Source organism: Myxine glutinosa, chromosome 4, assembly GCF_964187855.1.
Source record: "Myxine glutinosa chromosome 4, kmMyxGlut1.1, whole genome shotgun sequence".
Taxonomy (NCBI): domain Eukaryota; kingdom Metazoa; phylum Chordata; class Myxini; order Myxiniformes; family Myxinidae; genus Myxine; species Myxine glutinosa.
Window position 1 is genome coordinate 7387229 of NC_136264.1, and position 21486 is coordinate 7408714.

General features: G+C 48.9%; 1 protein-coding gene across 2 annotated transcripts in view; it reads left to right on the plus strand.

Moving 5' to 3' along the window:
- LOC137424373 (tumor necrosis factor receptor superfamily member 19L-like) overlaps positions 1-21486 on the plus strand; it is a 100920-nt gene that overhangs the window by 56190 nt on the left and 23244 nt on the right. The window contains exon 6 of one of the 2 annotated variants that reach the window (XM_078775403.1): positions 12315-12566. The exons of the other annotated variant lie outside the window; for it this stretch is intronic. Coding sequence (XP_078631529.1) covers positions 12315-12393 — 79 coding nt within the window. The 3' untranslated portion in view covers positions 12394-12566. Of the gene's footprint in view, positions 1-12314; positions 12567-21486 lie in introns of those variants that run through there. 2 annotated transcript variants of the gene reach the window in all.

Here is a 21486-nt window from a genome sequence, read left to right on the forward strand (position 1 = left end):
CAGGGTGCAATATAACATCCCAGACTGGTCAGGGTGCAATATAACATTCTAGACTGGTCAGGGTGCAATATCGCTGAACTTAATTTGCAGCGCTGGAAAGACTGGTTGTGTCGAAAGCAGCTGTGGTGGTTCCGGTATTGTATAATTTGAGGAGGCAACCACGGGCTTCTGTTTTTGTCGAATGATCGCAAAACAATATGACCCATGAACACATCTAAGGGTTACCTTTTGTACCTTTTGACCCCTTATACCTTAACATCGTTTAGACCCCTTGCATCCTTCAGACCGATTGGACAGCTTTGACCCTTGACTATTTAGAGATTAACACCACTAGTACCTGTTTTGATTACTAAAAATTATAAATAAATAATATCACCAATATTACAAATAAATTCCAAATAAATAATATCACCAATATTACAAAGAAGAACTAGAAAGAGCAATCAAAGACTGCAGACGCTCGCCAGGACGTGTTTTCAGTGTTTTTTTTTTGAGGCTTTTGTGTTAAAACAAATATGGAGGCCGAACCACGTAACCGATAACGTCATCGTTATTTCTTTTTTCTCCACCAATTTATCCCTAAATGATGCTCAATAAATTTAATCTTGAACGGATGAAGTTTTCTACTTGTCGAATTATGACGTCATAATGGAGGCACCTATGACATCATCATGAACATATTTTATTCTGCATGGAGAGTTCTTTACAATGAGCCATGTCTCAATTTTTTCTATTCAGCACTTTAGGAGATATAGAGGTGCAATTTTTTTCGGTTTTTCCAAGATGGCGGCCGAACCACGTAACCTATGACGTCATAATTTTCATTAAAAAATTCTACAGGTGGCAGTGCACCTATGGTATAAATTTCCTGTCAATCGGACCAATGATTGAAGAGAAAATCATATTTATTCTGTGCGGACAAACAAACAAACAAATGAAAAATCACTCATAGTGACGCTTGGCAAAAAAAGAACAAAGTAGAATGGCACTTAGTAGAGCATCCTTTTGACCTCAAAAATAATTTGTAGTTGAATTCAGTGACCTGATATGCAAATCGTCTTCAAAGTTTAAGTTAATCGGATGAAATTGACAATTTTAGAAATCTGGCCAATGTTGACCTTTTGGCCTATGTTGACCTAAAAAATAGTTGGTGGTTGGTTTCACTAACCTGATATGAAAATCCTTTTCAAATTTCAAGTCAATCAGATGAAAATTGAGGATTTTAGAAATTCGAAATTGTTGTTGACCTTTGGCCTATGTTGACCTTTTGGCCTATGCTGATCTCAAAAATAGTTGGTGGTTGAATTCAGTTTGCCGATATGTAAATGCCATTCAAATTTCAAGTCAATCGGATGAAAATTGAGGATTTTAGAAATGAAAAAAGGGGTAGACCTTTGGCCTATGTTGACCTTTTGGCCTATGCTGATCTCATAAATAGTTGGTGGTTGAATTCAGTTTGCCGATATGTAAATGCCATTCAAATTTCAAGTCAATCAGATGAAAATTGAGGATTTTAGAAATTTGAAAAAAGTGGTTGACCTTTGCCCTATGTTGACCTTTTGGCCTATGCTGATCTCATAAATAGTTGGTGGTTGAATTCAGTTTGCTGATATGAAAATACCATTCAAAGTTCAAGTCAATCAGATGAAAATTGAGGATTTTAGAAATGAAAAAAGGGGTAGACCTTTGGCCTATGTTGACCTTTTGGCCTATGCTGATCTCATAAATAGTTGGTGGTTGAATTCAGTTTGCCGATATGTAAATGCCATTCAAATTTCAAGTCAATCGGATGAAAATTGAGGATTTTAGAAATTTGAAAAAAGTGGTTGACCTTTGCCCTATGTTGACCTTTTGACCTTTTGACTTCAAAAATTTATAGCATTTTGTTGGACCACGAACTCTACCAGTTGGTGAAGTTTCGTAAAGATTGGTAAAACAACTGTGACCTGTAGGCAAGTAGAAGTGAGCAGACAGACAAACACACAAACGAGCACACACACACACACACACACACACACACACACACACACACACACACACACACACACACACACACACACACACACACACACACACACACACACACACACACAAACCGGAGTGATCAACATACTTGCAAAAGAAAAAAAAAATTTTGACAAGTAACAAAGAAACAAATGAAAAATCACTCATAGAGTGACACTTGGCAAAGCAGAACAAAGTAGAATTTCACTCAGTAGAGCATCCTTTTAACCTCAAAAATAATTAGTGGTTGAATTCATTGACCAGATATGCAAATCGTCTTCAAAGTTTAAGTTAATTGAATGAAAATTGACAATTTTTGAAATATGGCCTATGTTGGCCTTTTGGCCGATGTTGACCTCAAAAATAGTTGGTGGTTGAATTCAGTTAGTTGATATGACAATCCTTTTCAAATTTCAAGTCAATCAGATGAAAATTGAGAACTTTAGAAATTTGAAAAAGTGGTTGACCTTTGGCCTATGTTGACCTTTTCGTCTATGTTGATCTCAAAAATAGTTGTTGGTTGAATTCAGTTAGCTGATATGAAAATCCAATTCAAATTTCAAGTGAATCGGATGAAAATTGAGGATTTTAGAAATTTGAAAAAAAGTGGTTGACCGTTGGTCTATATTGACCTTGTGACCTATGTTGACCTCAAAAATAATTGTTCGTTGAATTCAATTAACTGATATGAAAATCCTATTCAAATTTCAAGTCAATTGTATGAAAATGTAGATTTTGGAAATTTGTATAGTTTGTTGACCTTTTGGCCTATGTTGACCTTTTGGCTTATGTTGATCTCAAAAATAGTTGGTGGTCGAATTCAGTTGGCTGATATGTAAAACCTATTCAAATTTCAAGTCAATTGGATGAAAATTGAGGATTTTAGAAATTTGATAAAAGTAGTTGACCTTTGGCCTCTGTTGACCTTTTGACCTCAAAATTAATGACATTGTCGGACCATGAACTCTAAAATTTCGTGAGGTTTTGTGAAGATCGGTTTAAAACTTTGATCTGTAGGCAAGTATAAGTGGGCGGACGGACAAACAAACACACAAATGAAAAATCCCTCAGAGAACGACACTTGGCAAAAGGGAACAAAGTATAATGGCACTCGGTAGAGCATCCTTTTGACCTCACAAATAATTGGTGGTTGAATTAAGTGGCCTGATATGCGAATCGTCTTCAAATTAAGTTAATCGGATGAAAATTGACAGGTTTAGAAATTTGGCCTATGTTGACCTTTTGGCCTATTCTGATCTCAAAAATAGTTGGTGATTTAATTCAGTTAGCTGATATGAAAATCCTATTCAAATTTCAAGTCGATCTGATGAAAATTGAGCATTTTGGAAATCTGGCCTCTGTTGACCTTTTGGCCTATGTTGACCTCAAAAATAGTTGGGGCTTGAATTCAGTGACTAGATATGCAAATCGTCTTGAAATTTTAAGATAATCGGATGAAAATTGACAATTTTAGAAATTTCAGCCTATGTTGACCTTTGGGCCTATGTTAACCTCAAAATAGTTGGTGGTTGGTTTCAGTAAGCTAATATGCAAATCCTATTCAGATTTCAAGTCAATCGGATGAAAATTGAGGATTTTAGAGATTTGAAAAAAGTGGTTGACCTTCAGCCTATGTTGACCTTTTGGCCTATGTTGATCTCAAAAATAGTTGGTGGTTGAATTCAGTTCGCTAATATGAAAATCCCATTCAAATTTCAAGTCAATCGGATGAAAATTGAGGATTTTACAAATTTGAAAAAGTGGTTGACCTTTGGCCTATGTTGACCTTATGACCTATGTTGATCTCAAAAATAGTTGGTGGTTGGGTTCAGTTAACTGATATGAAAATCTCTTCAAATTTCAAGTCAATCGGATGAAAGTTGAAGATTTTAGAATTTTGAAGGAAAGTGGTTGACCTTTGGCCTATGTTGACCTTGTGACCTATGTTGACCTCAAAAATAGGTGGTGATTGAATTCAGTTTGCTGATATGTTAATCTGATTCAAATTTCAAGTCAATCGGATGAAAATTGAGGATTTTAGAAATTTGGAAAGGTTGTTGACATTTTGGCCTATTTGTCAGGTTCATTATGTTAACAAATAAAATTTCGTTCAAAATTTTTTGAGATTAGCAAAACTATACATTTTTGGAATATTCAGAGCATGGAGAATCCAAACATTAATGTTGGCCTTTGCGTAGACACCTTTGCGAAAATGACACTCATGACAGTGATGAAGGTAGTCAGATTCACTTTGTTAACAAATATAATTTCGTTCAAAATTTTGGTAGATATTTGGAATCACCAGAGCATGGAAAATCCGAAAATCAATGTTGGCATTTGCACAGACACAGATTTTGGATTTTCAAAATGGCCACCATAAAATACATATTTTGTGCTATCTCGGCTTCGAGTCAACCTCGAAACTTAATTAAATATGCTAATCCTATGTTTTCTGGGTCAAGGAATCCAATAAAGGCCTCAAAATAGTGCTCAGGATTATAGAAAAGCAACAAACAGAGGTAATTGAAAACCATTGTCTTTATATGTGTGATGTAACTGTATTACGTACCGGTAATACATGATATTGCAAGTCCTTTGAAGTTATAGGTATGGGTTTATAAAGCCAAAAAGCAGCCTTGTTAGTATCAGATTGAACTATAAGTCCTATACACAGTATCTACTAGGTCTATACCGTTCAGGAATATGCTTTTGCAGATCTTCATCACTGTCCTGAGTGTTATTTTCGCAAAGGTGTTTACGCAAATGCCAACATTAATTTTTGGATTCCTCATGCTATGAATATTCCAAAAATGTATAGTTTTGCTAATCTCAAAATTTTTGAACGAAAAAACATAGTGAACCTGACTATATGTTGACTATGTTCATCTCGAAAATAGTTGGTGATTGAATTCAGTAAGCTGATATGTAAATCCTATTAAAATTTCAAGTCAATTGGATGAAAATTGAGGATTTTAGAAATTTTAAAAATAGTGGTTGATCTTTGGGATATGTTGACCTTTTGACCTCAAAAATATATCAGATTTTGTTGGACCACAAACTCTACCGTTTGGTGAGGTTTTGTGAAGATCGTTTTAAAATTGTGATCTGTAGGCAAGTATAAGTGAGCGGACAGACAAACATACACACACACAAACACACAAACCAGAGAGATCAACATACTTGGGAAAAAAATTATATTTTGCCAGGTAATAACGCATAAGACCAACCAACATACTTGAAAAATCTTCGATTTTCGCAAATAATATTGTCGTGTCCGTCACCAATAAAGACCGGTCTCAGACGGATAGCTGATCGAGCTTAACACTCTGAGGCGTTCAGTCAAAATATAGGGGAGAATACCCGCATGGGGGAGGGCAAAGAGCTTACCTTTAAGGGTCCCAACGGACGTCTTCGCACCTGCAATGATTAATTAAAGCCGACACAGGATATAAAATGTACAAAAATACCGGCTTTATTGATGAAATGCCGGTAACAAAATAACACACGGCAAATTCCTAAATGGGACGTCCCCACACAGACTCGATACCACACAAGGGGGAAAATAACTGGTGAAAATAAATGTGTGTGTGTGTGTGTGTGTGTGTGTGTGTGTGTGTGTGTGTGCACTTAGCTCTTAGCATCTCCTGAAACCCCTAGGGAATCGTCAAAACCTCCACGTCCTTGGCTGGACTGTACAGGCCTCCATGCACAGTTCGCTTGCGGGAAAACACAGGCCTCGGTCCGCAGTCCGGGCACGGGAAAACGCAGGCCTCAGTCCACAGTTCACTCTTCCTCACGATCATCAAAACCTCCAATGTCCTTAGTGCAAGAGCACTATGATCTGTGACTGCATGGCACCAATGTTCCAACACAAGAGGGTGTCCCAACGCAAGAGCTCCTCCCAACGCAAGAGAGGGAAAATGTTGGGACACGACCGTTCGCCACCAAATCCCACAGCCAAGAGCTCGTAAACTTCGACCGATCGTTGAGACTGTCCTACTGCAAGAGAGTGCCCCAATCCAAGAGAGTGTCCCAACGCAAGAGAGTGTCCCAACACAAGAGAGTGTCCCAACGCAAGAGAGTGTCCCAATGCAAGAGAGTGTCCCAACGCAAGAGAGTGTCCCAATGCAAGAAAATGCCAAAACGCAAGAGAGTGTCCCAACGCAAGAAAGTGTCCCAACGCAAGAGGAGGGAAAATGTCGGAACATGACCGTTCGCAACCAAACCCCACAGCCAAGAGTGTCCCACCACAAGAGAGAGAAAATGTCGGGGAGAGCGTTCTTTTGTACTCAAGGCTCTTATGTCATACAATGACGTCTGCATGTCCGCTCCTATCAGCCAGTGCCATCTCATCACTCTTGGTGTCCTGACCAATCGCTGCTCTTTGGGGCATGGCCTTACGGGCCTGCCTGCTTGATGTGGTGATGTGGCTGCTGGCAGCACCAGCGTTATTGTTCAATGTCTTGTTCTGGTCACTTTTATTTAGTGTCATTAATGCACGATTGCTTGGCTTGTGTGAGTGCTGCCGTATCAAAAGAAACAGAGGAAAACAAGCATTCTGAGTATTGCGCTGCAATATATGTCCCCTACCAAAGTTCAAAGTGCCATAACTTTGTCAAAAATGATCGAATATGCAAATTTATGCACGGTTGATGCTGGTTTTCAAACTTGAGCTGAGGTACGCTGAGACACGTGTGTCACGCCTCGCCTCATTGATAAGCCTGCAAGGTCGCTCCGTGGAGCGGCCTGCACGTATTGCACTGTGTGAATTATATAAATTACTAGCAGAAGTGCCCGGCATTGCCGGGGTGGGGGAGGGGAGGGGAGGGGAAGGGGGGAGGGGAGGGGAGGGGAACGGGGGGGGAGGGAGAGGAGAGGGGGGGAGGGGAGAGAAGAGGGGGGGAGGGGAGAAGAGGGGGGAGGGGAGAAGTGGGGGAGGGGGAGGGGGGAGGAGGGGAGGGGGAGGGGAGGGGAGGAGAGGGGGGGAGGGTGGGGGAGGGATGGGAGGGGAGAGGGGTGGAGGGGGGAGGGGGGAGGGGAGGAGGGGGGAGGGGGAGGGGGAGGGGGAGGGTGGGGGAGGGGAGGGGGAGGGGTGGGGAGGGGGATGGGAAGGGGGGATGGGGGAGGGGAGGGGATGGGAAGGGGGGATGGGGGAGGGGCGGGAAGGGGGGAGGGGGGAGGGATGGAGGGGGGGAGGGGGGAGGGGGAGGGGGAGGGGGAAGGGGAGGGGGAGGGGGGAAGGGGAGGGGGAGGGATGGAGGGGGGAGGGGGAGGGATGGAGGGGGGGGAGGGGGAGGGGGAAGGGGAGGGGGAGGGGGAAGGGGAGGGGGAGGGAGGGAGGGGGGAGGGGGAGGAGGGAGGGGGGAGGGGGAGGGTGGGAGGGGGAAGGGGAGGGGTGGGGGAGGCGGGAGGGGGGGAGGTGGGAGGGAGGGGAGGGGGGAGGGGGGTCGGGCAGCTTCCTTCTCGGTGGTCACCCATAAAAATTGATTTGTAAAAATTTCGGTTGCTCACCTGGTTGAGGGTGGATAGAGCCAATGAGGTGGTATACCTGGCCTTGCACCTTGTATGTAGGCATGAATCCTTGCTCAGTGACGACGCGATCTGCTCCAAACGAAGTCATTTGGAACGAAGAGTTGTAATTACGGATTTCCTTCAGGAAGTTGTCTGGATTGAGTCGTAGTTGATTGAAGTAGTTCTTTCAAAGGTTCCGGCGGAGATTGGAGAGAAGGCAAAAGGACATTGCCTCCCCTGCAACACATTCCTGGTGTTTCTCCCTTCCATTTCAAGGCATGGCAAAACTGACAGGTGAACGACATGGAGCCAATATCAACCTTTGAGGAGTAGTCAGTGTTCGGATTGTAACTGAATGCAGCCTTCTCCCATGCAATGGCCGGCTGCCGTCTGCCTGATGGTTGCCAGTTGTTGAGTCGTTTTTTGGCGCTATTCTTCTGTCTCCTGCTGTCTGGCCCTCGCTACACTTTGTTGATTGGCATTCAGACGTGCCTCTGTCTCATCTTCTGTCTCTCGCTGTCTGGCCCTCGCCACACGTTTGTTGATTAGCGGTTCAGACGTGCCTCTGTCTCATCTTCTGTCTCTCGCTGTCTGGCCCTCGCCAGACATTGTTGATTGGCGTTTAGACGTGCCTCTGTCTCATCTTCTGTCTGGCCCTCGCCAGACATTGTTGATTGGCGTTTAGACGTGCCTCTGTCTCATCTTCTGTCTCTCGCTGTCTGGCCCTCGCCACACGTTGTTGATTAGCGTTCAGACGTGCCTCTGTCTCATCTTCTGTCTCTCGCTGTCTGGCCCTTGCCAGACATTGTTGATTGGCGTTCAGACGTGCCTCTGTCTCATCTTCTGTCTCTCGCTGTCTGGCCCTCGCCAGACATTGTTGATTGGCGTTTAGAAGTGCCTCTGTCTCATCTTCTGTCTCTCGCTGTCTGAATCTAGAGACACGTTCTTGATTGGCTTGTAGATGGTGAAAAGTACCTTCATCGGCTTCATGGAGTCTCCGATCAGCGATTTTCCTTGCTCGGGAGGTTGAACGTGACAAATTTCGTTTCTTCTGTGCCATTGCCTTTATCACAGTCAGTCTTCCAGTCACTCACTCGTAGACAAATTCAAAATACCAAATTCAAAATACTCGTAGACAAAATACCACGTTTACACGTGGTAAGAAACGCCGCAAACGCATGATTGTTACTCTGCGTCGTGTCGTGGGCGTGGCCAACGTGGCCTCATGCTCCCAGGTGATTGGCTAACTCGAGCTCGAGCGAGCCATAATGCGCAATGGCAAAAAATATGGATCTAAAGATGAAAGGGAAAAAAACCTATGTGGTGTGAATGGCAATGTTCATCGCTTAAATGTGAAAAAAGGCAATCGCTTTTCGCTCTGAAATACGTGCGAACACGTAACTGAGTTAATGGTGGCAAGGAACATCACGTGATCGCTCTGAGCGAATCAGCGCACTGCTCTGCGACCGGTCAGATTCCGTGCATAAAGTCCTCACTGAAATGCGCTGAGGTAAAAATATGGTTTAAAAATATTATGAAATCAATTTTTAGGTCGGCCATGTTCGTCCCAGGCTCAATGGCCATGTCTGTGCCAAATATCAAGTACGTGAGCTTCTCCGTTTAGGAGTCTACCGGTAACATTACACACACACACACACACACACACACACACACACACACACACACACACACACACACACACACACACACACACAAACTGTGTTTTATATATATAGATTACCAACTCACGGTCTGAGGTACTAGCGATTCAAGAGATATCCATTTTTTTTATGGCACATTGGTGAAGCCAATGCGAGGTTTCTTCTTCCTCAGCTTGTCACAACTCTGTCAAATGCGATCGAGTTTAAAAAGTCAGAATTTGACCAAATCTGTTTTATTCGTTTGTTAATATACCTCAGCTATTGACAAATCTTAAATTAGAATTTTATTTGAGGTTAAAATGACTGCGACAGGTCTTGTCCAACGATGCTTTCAGTCTGTACATGTGATAAATAATTAAATCCGCACACTTGATGCCTCTTCTTCTTCACGCAATAACAACTTCTAGCTTCCAGACCGTACATCCAATCATCTTGAAATTCTGCACACTTGTTACTCTTCATGACTTCTACTACAGTATGAAGTTTCACGTTGATCAATAAAGCAATTCAAGAGATATCCATTTTTAAAACATATTTTCGTTTAATTAACGATATATGCCAAACCACGTGAGCTATCGCAAATTCCAAAAGGACATTTTAATAGACTGACATGCGGAACAGATCTGTGAAGTTTCCCCTCGATTGGATCAAAAATGAGGGAGGGGCTCGGTTTTAAAGGTTCATGCTTAAAAACGTCATAACTCTGAAACAATGTGACGCATGACGTCATGCTCGCTGACTTTTTTGTTCGTCATGGATATGCGATTCTGCCTGCAAAGGTTGGCCTCGATCTGTTCAGCCGTTGCAGAGAAAAAGGGGTTTTCGTGTTTTCACGAAAAACAATATGGCGCCCAAACCACGTGACCTGTGACGTCATAATTACCATTAAAATATTCTACAGACCGATTCCCTCCTATCGTGAAAATTTGATGTCAATCGGTCCTATTATTGCGGAGAAAATCTTTTTTAAAGGAAATTAAAACTTAAAATGGCACTGAGTTAAGGATCATCAGAATTATCAGAATTCCCAAAGTTCAAAGTGCCATAACTTTGTCAAAAATGATCGAAACGTCGTGAAGTTCGAACTTGATCTGTAACTTATCATGAGGAAACGATGTGCCAAGTTTGAAATCATTAGCATTAAGCGTTTAGAAAAAGAGTCCGGAAAACTGTTCTTTGCGTGACGGACTGACGGACTGACAGACTGACAGACTGACGGACTGACGGACTGACGGACTGACGGACTGACAGACTGACGGACGGAGGGACGGCGTGCAAACCTATAGTCCCCTCCGGTGTACACCGGTAGGGGACTAATAACAGAGGCCATTTACATACAGGGGATTTACCATTAATCCCTAACTAATTAACATAACCCCACCCCTCTTCATGGGAACAATGATACACTCTTACACGACATACAGCCTGACTTATGTTCATCAAGATGGCTACACGACATTCGGAGCATGGTACCTATACAATTCCACCTGGACCTAAGGTAATCATTGCCTATCCCCCACAAACGTAACAATATTGTTACGGAAACAGAAGACGGCGCTCCCCTTAGCAAGGGGGGGTTAATCCCCCTTCTATTTGCACTGGCCGTCTCAGATCCTGAAGCTACCCCGCTCCCCTGAGGGGTGGGACTGGCCGAGGCGATTGGTCAAGTGATTCCCGTACACCCCGCCAACCCCTCCACAAGGCAGGTGGGTAACTCCGCTCGAAACCGCGGACAAGATGGTATTTTGCCGAGCGGTTTTAGCAGCCCGCGGTTCGAACCATTAGCAAAGACTAAACCCGATTCATAAAGCGTTGGCCAAAATCGTGCCACAGGAACTCAATGGGGAAATCTCTAAAACGATCGGATGAGGAAGAAGGAAATCAAAGAATGGAGGAACAGATATTTATTACTTATTTACACAAACCAAAATCAAAGAGAAGAAAAGAACTCAAAGTAATATACGGAAAATGGAAGGAGCAGAAGGACACAGAGCAATTCTTACTTATACAGCTTAACTTATACCCAGGACAATACAGACAGAATGAACGAACTCACACGAATGGGGGTAGATGGATGCCAGGGATCGATGGCATGGGATCGCAGCAAGGGTGGTGGTTCAGGCAGGAGGAACGGCTCGGGGCCGCGGGACTCAACGGGACGTGGGAAACAGCTCCGCGGCTGCGTCGGCGCAGCGTGGGCTCAGCGTGGTAACTCTCAGCCTTTGAACGTCAGCTCCGCCTCCAACCTTTGTCCTCCGCTTGGCACTTTCTCTCCAGAACTCGACTCGGTCCGTGCTCCCTCACGTATCTCATCAAGCAGTCCCTCTTCCCTCGTTTTTATGAGGTGAGTCGCGATCAAGCCGCCGGCCTCCAGGACACGCCTACCGGGTCGCTCACTGCAGTGCCGGTTGGCTGGCACCGGCTCTTCCTGGCTCCGCCCACGATGACGAGGGGCGGGCCACGCCCTTCTTCTCCGTGATGACCGTGTGGTCAATGGAGTCAAATGCAGTTGGTAATGCGGTTGGCAATGCGGTTGGCAATGGCGTTTGGCAATGGAGGTTCTAGGGCAATTGAAAGGGGATTCTACCTTATTTCATTTGGTGCAATGCAGAGTCAACTAATGGAAAACAGAGCCTTAAACTGGAACACCTAATAATGATATAACTATTGAGGGATCCTATGGTTCTCTACGTGTGTGCGATGGACTAACTAAAAGGACGACCTTTGATCTTTACATGAAACGGAGGTATTTACAAGAATCATTACATTTACAAAAACTACAAAAGGGGGTATATTTACAATCATTTACACACACACAGTGCACGGTTTCCCAAAACCATTACACTGCCCCCCTTCCTCCTCCAGGCACGTCCCAGGCCTATAAAACTTTCCTTAATGTGGCACGTAGGTGTAATTCCCTCTACAATTAATCTGACCCTGAGTGTGACAGTTTTAAAACACAAATAAGTATGTCCCGCTGTTGCATTGCACCCTGCCTAACAGATTCACGCCCACAGGATAACCGAATTGCGGAATTAATTCTCAAACTATACATGAACGGTGGGGAGCATTATTTACAAGTTACACTATTTTGACTATTTACAAAACGCAACCCAGGACCTGTGATTTTTCTTTTAGGGAACAAAAAGAATCCTGTGGGAGGGGAGGAGACAGCATGCACTGCATCGACGCACCAGCACCAATAAAGAGCCAATGAAGAGCACCACCAGTACCAATCAGCACCAGAAAAACACCAAAGCACCATCCAGTGCTCATTGCACACCTTTCAAATAAAAACAAACAAACTGTTGACCGGGTTCTTCTTTCTGCTCCTGCTCTGCTGGCCGGTGTTTCTTCCAGATGTTGTCATTCTTGGTGGCTTGCTGCCTATTTGCAATAATAAAAATGCGCACAACGCGTCCATCTTTATTTATGGCCCACAGGGGCCGACTATGGGTGGTTCACCTATATGGCTGGTGCCACCTCACCGAGGTCCGCAAGAAAGATCTCCCTTGGACCATCGTGGCCGGTCCCAGCAGAGGGGCTAGGCCCGAGCACGTGGGGTCCATCAGTGGTGCTCGGCCACAGTACCGTGGTCCATATGGTGGTGCTCGGCCACAACAACATGGACCATAAAGTGGTGCATCGATGCAAGCAGCTGGTTGTGGGAATTTCGGGCACACAGACGCGGCCTCCCGCACGCTCCCCCTCAGTGCCCAGAGAACACGATCCTTGTGTCGGGGAAGGAAGACAGAGATGGCAGCGTTAGCGAGGGCAAGGGCGCAAGGGTACACATCAAACAAGGCAATGCAGAACGAGGTGCGCACGGAGAGCGAAGTGAGAAAGCTCGTCCCTACTGTACGTCACCCCCCCCCCCCCCATCACCTACTCCACCCTTGCCCTTACCCCATATTTACAAAACAATTTACAATTCGTCACTAGCGTCAAGTCTTCCCCATATCTCCTAATACCAAATTCGTCTTCGCTCCCATTGTCTAACCAAATTTGCCATCACCAATTCATCATCAATCCCTCTTAAGGAGGAAGAGATGGAACAACCAGCACAATGTCTCACCCACGTCATGATGCGTCTCACATTTCCAAAACATTTGCACAAAAAAAAAAACAATAACACCCATGGCATGGTGTGGAGCACCGTCGTCACCTCAGGTGAGTGGATGCAGATGGTGCGAGGAGATTTCAATCCTATCTACCTTCTAAATGACTTTAACACACTTTACACTACCGGGGTCTTTCCCTGCCAATCCATTGGCCATCTTACACTCTATGCGATTTTAAGAACCAAACTCCCATTGACCAAACTGTGGTGCCCATCAATTTGGGGTCTCACTCCCCCGATTCAACTCCCTGTGCCTTCGCACAATTTCCGGGCTGAGTCCTGTGGCTCTCCCAGCAGGTCCACCCACATGCACACCTCCACCACTGCAGTTTCCTCCGAGCGTACCTGCTCCTTACCTAACCTATCTAACTGGGGAAGGCCCTCTCTGGCACTTACCCCCCTCAGTGCCCTCTCTGGCACTGGGCTACCCGGGTCCGTCCTCCGGATCCTCGGGCCCCATTCACAACTCTACCGGCTCCCAGAGCCCACCTGCGGCCTCACCTGGCCGACATCCTCACAGTGGCAGAGTGCCCATTTAACTACACACACTAACAGGCCACACGCCCAGCCTTTTCCACGTCACTAATGCACCCATCCAAACACCATTCTTCCACACGTACCACAGATGCCAATATCCAACCACAATTTACCTATACCCTCGACCTAACTCTTAAACTACCCTCCCCGGGTATTCATGATGGGGTCCATCCTCCCCATCCACTGCCTTCGCACCAACCACTCCTCTTCACATTTTCCACCATACCCACTCCACACCATTCCATACTCCATGTATTCCATACCATTTATTCCGAAAACCATTCTCCATACACCTGTTCACTTGTACACCTGTGCTCACACACCTGGTGCTTCCTGCACCCTCCTTCCTCCCAGGCTTCTTCATTCAATACCATGCACTCACCCACACTCACAATACTCTGCTCCATATACCTTCTGCACACACACGGCACCATTCACGAGCATTTCCTCTCAACACAAAGATTCTCACACGCAATGCCTCATTCAATAAAAATCACAAACACACTGCATCATCTGATCTACCTGGTTTCCTTCTAACTTGGTGCTCCCCATCTTCCCTTTAAACTAAGCACATACCATGTCATTAACAACCATTCTAACCTCTCTATGTCCCCGACTACCTGTACAATGTCGCTACTTAACCCTACAGTTACCTATGGTCATTTCTAAGTTCCTAAACATTATCCAAACCCTCCCTCGGCGAGCTTACACTGCCAAAACCCCATAACTAGTGCTCATGTGCCCCGGGTATGCGAGGGATGGTAGAGATGCCATCCCACCACATCGGGCATCTCCCCTATCACCCCCCAGTCCTCTGACACTACGAGCCCCCTTCGCAAGAGGTACTGGGTCCTGCCTCGGCATCTAGAGCCGAGGCGATCCACGAGGGTGCCTGCTCGCCGGCATAAGGTCTTATCCGGTCGGTATGGACGATCCGAGGGAGGGCTCGTGGCCCCATTTTGATCTTAACGACCATGTCACAGACTTGCGACAGGACGACTCCCGGGCCTTGCCAGGGGGAGGTGAGTTTTGTGCACCTACCCTTCCGCCTCTGGGGATTAAAGAACCAAATCTTCATCCCCGGAGCGTACTGGCTCCCCTGGCTCCAGTGGTCGTACCTGCGCTTCATCTTGGCCCCTGCCAGATGGAGCTGGCGGCGGGCGAAGGCATGGACCGCACCATGCCTTCCTCCAGGTGATGTGCATAACCCTCCCTCGGCAGGATATCAGTGGTCTCTGGCACGGGACCGCATAGCAAGTCGACGGGAGCCCGCAACTCCCGCCCATACATGAGCAACGCTGGACTGCATGCGGTGGCCCCGTGCTGGCTAGTTCGGTAGGCCATTAATAAGTACGGGAGATGTTCCTCCCAGTCATCCTGATGGGTGGTGGTGAGCAAGGCCAGTTGTTGGACCAATGTTCGATTGAATCTCTCCACCATCCCATCAGATTGTGGCCGCAAGGGCGTGGTCCATGTTTTCCTAATTGACAGGAGTCTGCACACATCTTTTAGTAATTGACTTTCAAAATTTCGACCCTGGTTGGTGTGCAGCTCCTGTGGAATCCCATGCCGACATACAAATCCTTCCACGAAGGCCTGCGCTACCACCCTGGCTTCTTGGTTGGGGAAGGTGTAGGCCTCCGGCCACTTGGTGAAATAGTCCATTACAACGAGGATGTACTTATTACCTTGGCGGGTGCGGGGTAGAGGTCCTAGAATATCCATAGCCACCCGCTCAAGGGGGGCCCCCACCTGGTGTAATTGAAGGGGGGCCCTCATCCTCCGTGCTGGTCCCTTTTTGGCAGAACAGGCGTCGCATCTCCGACACCAGTCCTGTATGTCGAGCCCCATATTCACCCAATAGAACCTCCGGCGGACCCGAGATGTTGTCTTTGTCCTGCCCAAATGGCCGACGGAGCGGGTACCATGCACCTGTTGTAATATGACGTTCTTAAATTTGTCAGGGACTATCACCAGCCAGGAAGTTCTCTCAGAGGGAACCTCCACCACTTGCGATATAAAATGTTCTCCTTCCATTCCAGGGTCTGCCACTGAGCCCAATACGCCTTTGTTTGCACCCCGAGGGGGGGGGGGGGGTGACCTCTTCCCCCTTTGGTCTTTGCCCCAATTTGACCCATTTGTACACCGGTCCCAGGACTGGATCCTCCTGCTGGGCCGTGCTCCACGCCAAAGTTCCGAATTCTTCATCTGCGGTTAGTGGCAAAATTGGCCCTCTCACCCGGGTTGCCCGGATGACGAGAATCGGGGCGGAATCGCCCAATTGCTCCCTCTCCTCGTGTCTCGCACAAAATTTGCAGTTTTCCCCCAGACAAGGACGCCGAGAGAGTGTGTCAGCATTACCATGGGCCTTCCCGGCCCTATGGGTCACATCAAAATCGTACTGCTGCAACTTTTCCAACCACCTTGCAATTTGGCCCTCCGGTTCCTTGAACCGAAGGAGCCATTGCAAGGAGGAATGGTCAGTTCGAACCGAAAATTTCCGCCCGTACAGGTACAGGTGGAAATGGTTCATGGCAGCCAGCATAGCCAATAATTCCTTGCGGGTTACGCAATAATTTCGTTCGGGCCTACTTAAGGCCCGACTATAATTACCAATCACTCTCTCCACGCCTTCCTGTGTCTGAGACAAAACTGCGCCCAATCCTTCCTGGCTCGCATCCGTGTCCAGGGTAAAGGTCGCGTCACTAGTGGGGTAAGCTAGAAGGGGTGCGGATGTCAAACACCCCTTCAATTTTAGGAAGGCCTCGTGGCACTCCCTTGTCCAATTAAATCGCGTCCCCTTCTCCGTAAGCCGGTGGAGGGGACGGGCCAACTCTGCAAATTTCGCCACAAAGCGCCGGTAGTAGGAGCAGAGTCCCACAAATCCCCGCACCTCCTTGATGGTACGTGGTGCGGGCCACTCCTCTACCGCTTTAATTTTGTCTGGGTTCGTTTTTACCCCCTCGCGGCCGATCACGTGACCTAGATAGGCCACCTCTCTTTCAAACAAGGTGCACTTACTCGGGTTCAGCTTCAACCCTGCTTGTCTGAGGCACCCAAACACCTGGTCCAAATTAGCTAAAGCCTGGGGGAAAGTCTTGGCATGTACTAGGACGTCATCCAGGTATACCAGGCATGATTGCCAAGGCATGCCGCCCAGTACATGTTCCATTAATCGCTCAAAGGTGGCGGGGGCGTTACACAAACCAAACGGCATCACAGTGAACTGATACAGCCCCTTACCTGTGGAAAATGCCGTTTTCTCCTTCCCTGTCCTATCCATCTCCACCTGCCAATACCCACTCTTGAGGTCTAAAGTTGAAAACCAATTTGAGCCCGCAACGGCATCGAGGGTGTCATCAATCCTTGGCAGGGGATATGAGTCCTTGAGTGTCACGTTGTTTAGCTGGCGATAGTCCACGCAGAACCGTGTGGTCCCATCTTTCTTTTTGACCAGCACAACAGGTGACATCCAAGGACTTCCCGAGGGCTCGATTATGCCTGCATCGAGCATCTTTTCAACCTGCTCGTCAGCTTCCGCCCTTTTGCTCCAAGGGAGCCGTCGGGCGGCCTGACGAATAGGCCGGGCCTCACCGGTGTGGATCTGATGTTTCACCAGGCCCGTACGTCCAATATCCTCGGTGGACAAGGAGAAGAGGTCCAAATGGGACCCAACCAGTTTGTGTAAGGCCTCCCTCTGGGTACCTCCCAACTCTACACTACTACGATTTACCATCTCGCAAATGGGATCGGGCCAATTCCTACTATTTATTGAAGGCTCCCCCTGGGGCCGGCTCGGCTGGACGTTCTCGCCCCTCACTAACGCGACTTCTCTAACTGGGGTGCAGCCAGCTACCTTCGTGCCCCTCACTATAGTGCGTGGTTCTGTGCTAATATTAATTACTCGGACGGCCACCACCGGCCCGTCCGTCTTTACAAGGGTGCGGCCCACGATTAAGCTAGGTATGGATCGCGCTGCCACCGGTTCGACCAGGCCGCAGGATTCCTGCCATGTCGGGCGAGCTGACCATCGGGCCAGCACTATGGCCTCGGCCCCCGGAGGGATGGTCACGGCCTCAGGACCCTCCAGCTCCACCCTCTCGGCCGTGCTCACCCCCTCCAATGGTAGCTCTTCCACTCCCACTTGCAGGATCCCCCGGCACAAGTCGATTTTACAACCGCTGCCAGTCAACAAATCCAACCCCATTAAGCATGGGTCGCACACCTCCGCCACCCAAACCTCTATCTCTCTCTTTACCGATCCCAACTTGAGGGTCACAAAACCACGCCCTATGATCGGGGCCGTTACCCCGGTAGCCAGCTGCAAACTATGATTTTCCAGACGCTGGATTTTATCCCAGCCGTCTGCACTCGAATTAAGGAGGATGGGGACAGCAGTGGGAATGCGCCTGTAGGATGGGGACAGCAGTGGGAATGCGCCTGCAGGATGGGGACAGCAGTGGGAATGCGCCTATAGGATGGGGACAGCAGTGGGAATGCGCCTGCAGGATGGGGACAGCAGTGGGAATGCGCCTGTAGGATGGGGACAGCAGTAGGAATGCGCCTGCAGGATGGGGACAGCAGTGGGAATGCGCCTGTAGGATGAGGGACAGCAGTGGGAATGCGCCTGCAGGATGGGGACAGCAGTGGGAATGCGCCTGCAGGATGGGGACAACAGTGGGAATGCGCCTGCAGGATGGGGACAACAGTGGGAATGCGCCTGCAGGATGGGGACAGCAGAGGGAATGCGCCTGCAGGATGGGGACAGCAGTGGGAATTCGACTGCAGGATGGGGACAGCAGTGGGAATGCGACTGCAGGATGGGGACAGCAGTGGGAATGCGCCTGCAGGATGGGGACAGCAGTGGGAATGCGCATGCAGGATGGGGACAGCAGTGGGAATGCGCCTGCAGGATGGGGACAGCAGTGGGAATGTTATTGCAGGATGGGGACAGCAGTGGGAATGTTACTGCAGGATGGGGACAGCAGTGGGAATGCACCTGCAGGATGGGGACAGCAGTGGGAATGCGCATGCAGGATGGGGACAGCAGTGGGAATGCGCCTGCAGGATGGGGACAGCAGTGGGAATGTTATTGCAGGATGGGGACAGCAGTGGGAATGTTACTGCAGGATGGGGGACAGCAGTGGGAATGCGCCTGCAGGATGGGGACAGCAGTGGGAATGCGCCTGCAGGATGGGGACAGCAGAGGGAATGCGCCTGCAGGATGGGGACAGCAGTGAGAATTCGACTGCAGGATGGGGACAGCAGTGGGAATGGGCATGCAGGATAGGGACAGCAGTGGGAATGCGCCTGCAGGATGGGGACAGCAGTGGGAATGTTATTGCAGGATGGGGACAGCAGTGGGAATGTTATTGCAGGATGGGGACAGCAGTGGGAATGTTACTGCAGGATGGGGACAGCAGTGGGAATGTTATTGCAGGATGGGGACAGCAGTCGGAATGCGCCTGCAGGATGGGGACAGCAGTGGGAATGGGCATGCAGGATAGGGACAGCAGTGGGAATGCGCCTGCAGGATGGGGACAGCAGTGGGAATGTTATTGCAGGATGGGGACAGCAGTGGGAATGTTACTGCAGGATGGGGACAGCAGTGGGAATGCGCCTGCAGGATGGGGACAGCAGTGGGAATGTTTCTGCAGGATGGGGACAGCAGAGGGAATGCGCCTGCAGGATGGGGACAGCAGTGGGAATGCGCCTGCAGGATGGGGACAGCAGTGGGAATGTTACTGCAGGATGGGGACAGCAGTGGGAATGTTACTGCAGGATGGGGACAGCAGTGGGAATGCGCCTGCAGTTTGGGGACAGCAGTGGGAATTCGACCCCAGGATGGGGATAGCAGTGGGAATTCGACTGCAGGCCTGCAGTGGGAATGCGCCTGCAGGATGGGGACAGCAGTGGGAATGCGCCTGCAGTTTGGGGACAGCAGTGGGAATGCGCCTGTAGGATGGGGACAGTAGAGGGAATGCGCATGTAGGATGGGAACAGCAGAGGGAATGCGCCTGTAGGATGGGGACAGTAGAGGAAATGCGCCTGTAGGATGCGAACAGTAGAGGGAATGCGCCTGTAGGATGGGGACAGCAGAGGGAATGCGCCTGTAGGATGGGAACAGTAGAGGGAATGCGCCTGTTAGGATGTGGACAGCAGAGGGAATGCGCCTGTAGGGTGGGAACAGTAGAGGGAATGCGCCTGTAGGATGTGGACAGCAGAGGGAATGCGCCTGTAGGATGGGGACAGCAGAGGGAATGCGCCTGCAGGATTGGGACAGCAGAGGGAATGCGCCTGTAGGATGGGGACAGTAGAGGGAATGCGCCTGTAGGATGGGAACAGCAGAGGGAATGCGCCTGCAGGATGGGGACAGCAGAGGGAATGCGCCTGCAGGATGGGGACAGCAGAGGGAATGCGCCTGTAGGATGGGAACAGCAGAGGGAATGCGCCTGCAGGATGGGGACCGCAGAGGGAATGCGCCTGTAGGATGGGAACAGCAGAGGGAATGCGCCTGCAGGATGGGGACAGCAGAGGGAATGCGCCTGCAGGATGGGGACAGCAGAGGGAATGCGCCTGTAGGATGGGAACAGCAGAGGGAATGCGCCTGTAGGATGGGGACAGTAGAGGGAATGCGCCTGCAGGATGGGGACAGCAGAGGGAATGCGCCTGTAGGATGGGAACAGCAGAGGGAATGCGCCTGTAGGATGGGGACAGTAAAGGGAATGCGCCTGCAGGATGGGAACAGCAGAGGGAATGCGCCTGTAGGATGGGAACAGCAGAGGGAATGCGCCTGCAGGATGGGGACAGTAGAGGGAATGCGCCTGCAGGATGGGGACAGCAGAGGGAATGCGCCTGCAGGATGGGGACAGCAGAGGGAATGCGCCTGCAGGATGGGGACAGCAGAGGGAATGTGCCTGCAGGATGGGGACAGCAGAGGGAATGCGCCTGCAGGATGGGGACAGCAGAGGGAATGTGCCTGCAGGATGGGGACAGCAGAGGGAATGCGCCTGCAGGATGGGGACAGCAGAGGGAATGCGCCTGCAGGATGGGGACAGCAGAGGGAATGCGCCTGCAGGATGGGGACAGCAGAGGGAATGCGCCTGTAGGATGGGGACAGCAGAGGGAATGCGCCTGTAGGATGGGGACAGCAGAGGGAATGCGCCTGTAGGATGGGGACAGCAGAGGGAATGAGCCTGTAGGATGGGGACAGTAGAGGGAATGCGCCTGTAGGATGGGGACAGTCGAGGGAATGTGCCTGTAGGATGGGAACAGCAGAGGGAATGCGCCTGTAGGATGGGGACAGCAGAGGGAATGCGCCTGCAGGATGGGGACAGCAGAGGGAATGCGCCTGTAGGATGGGAACAGCAGAGGGAATGTGCCTGCAGGATGGAAACAGCAGAGGGAATGCGCCTGTAGGATGGGAACAGCAGAGGGAATGTGCCTGCAGGATGGGGACAGCAGAGGGAATGTGCCTGCAGGATGGGAACAGTAGAGGGAATGCGCCTGCAGGATGGGGACAGCAGAGGGAATGCGCCTGCATGATGGGGACAGCAGAGGGAATGCGCCTGTAGGATGGGAACAGCAGAGGGAATGCGCCTGTAGGATGGGGACAGTAGAGGGAATGCGCCTGCAGGATGTGAACAGCAGAGG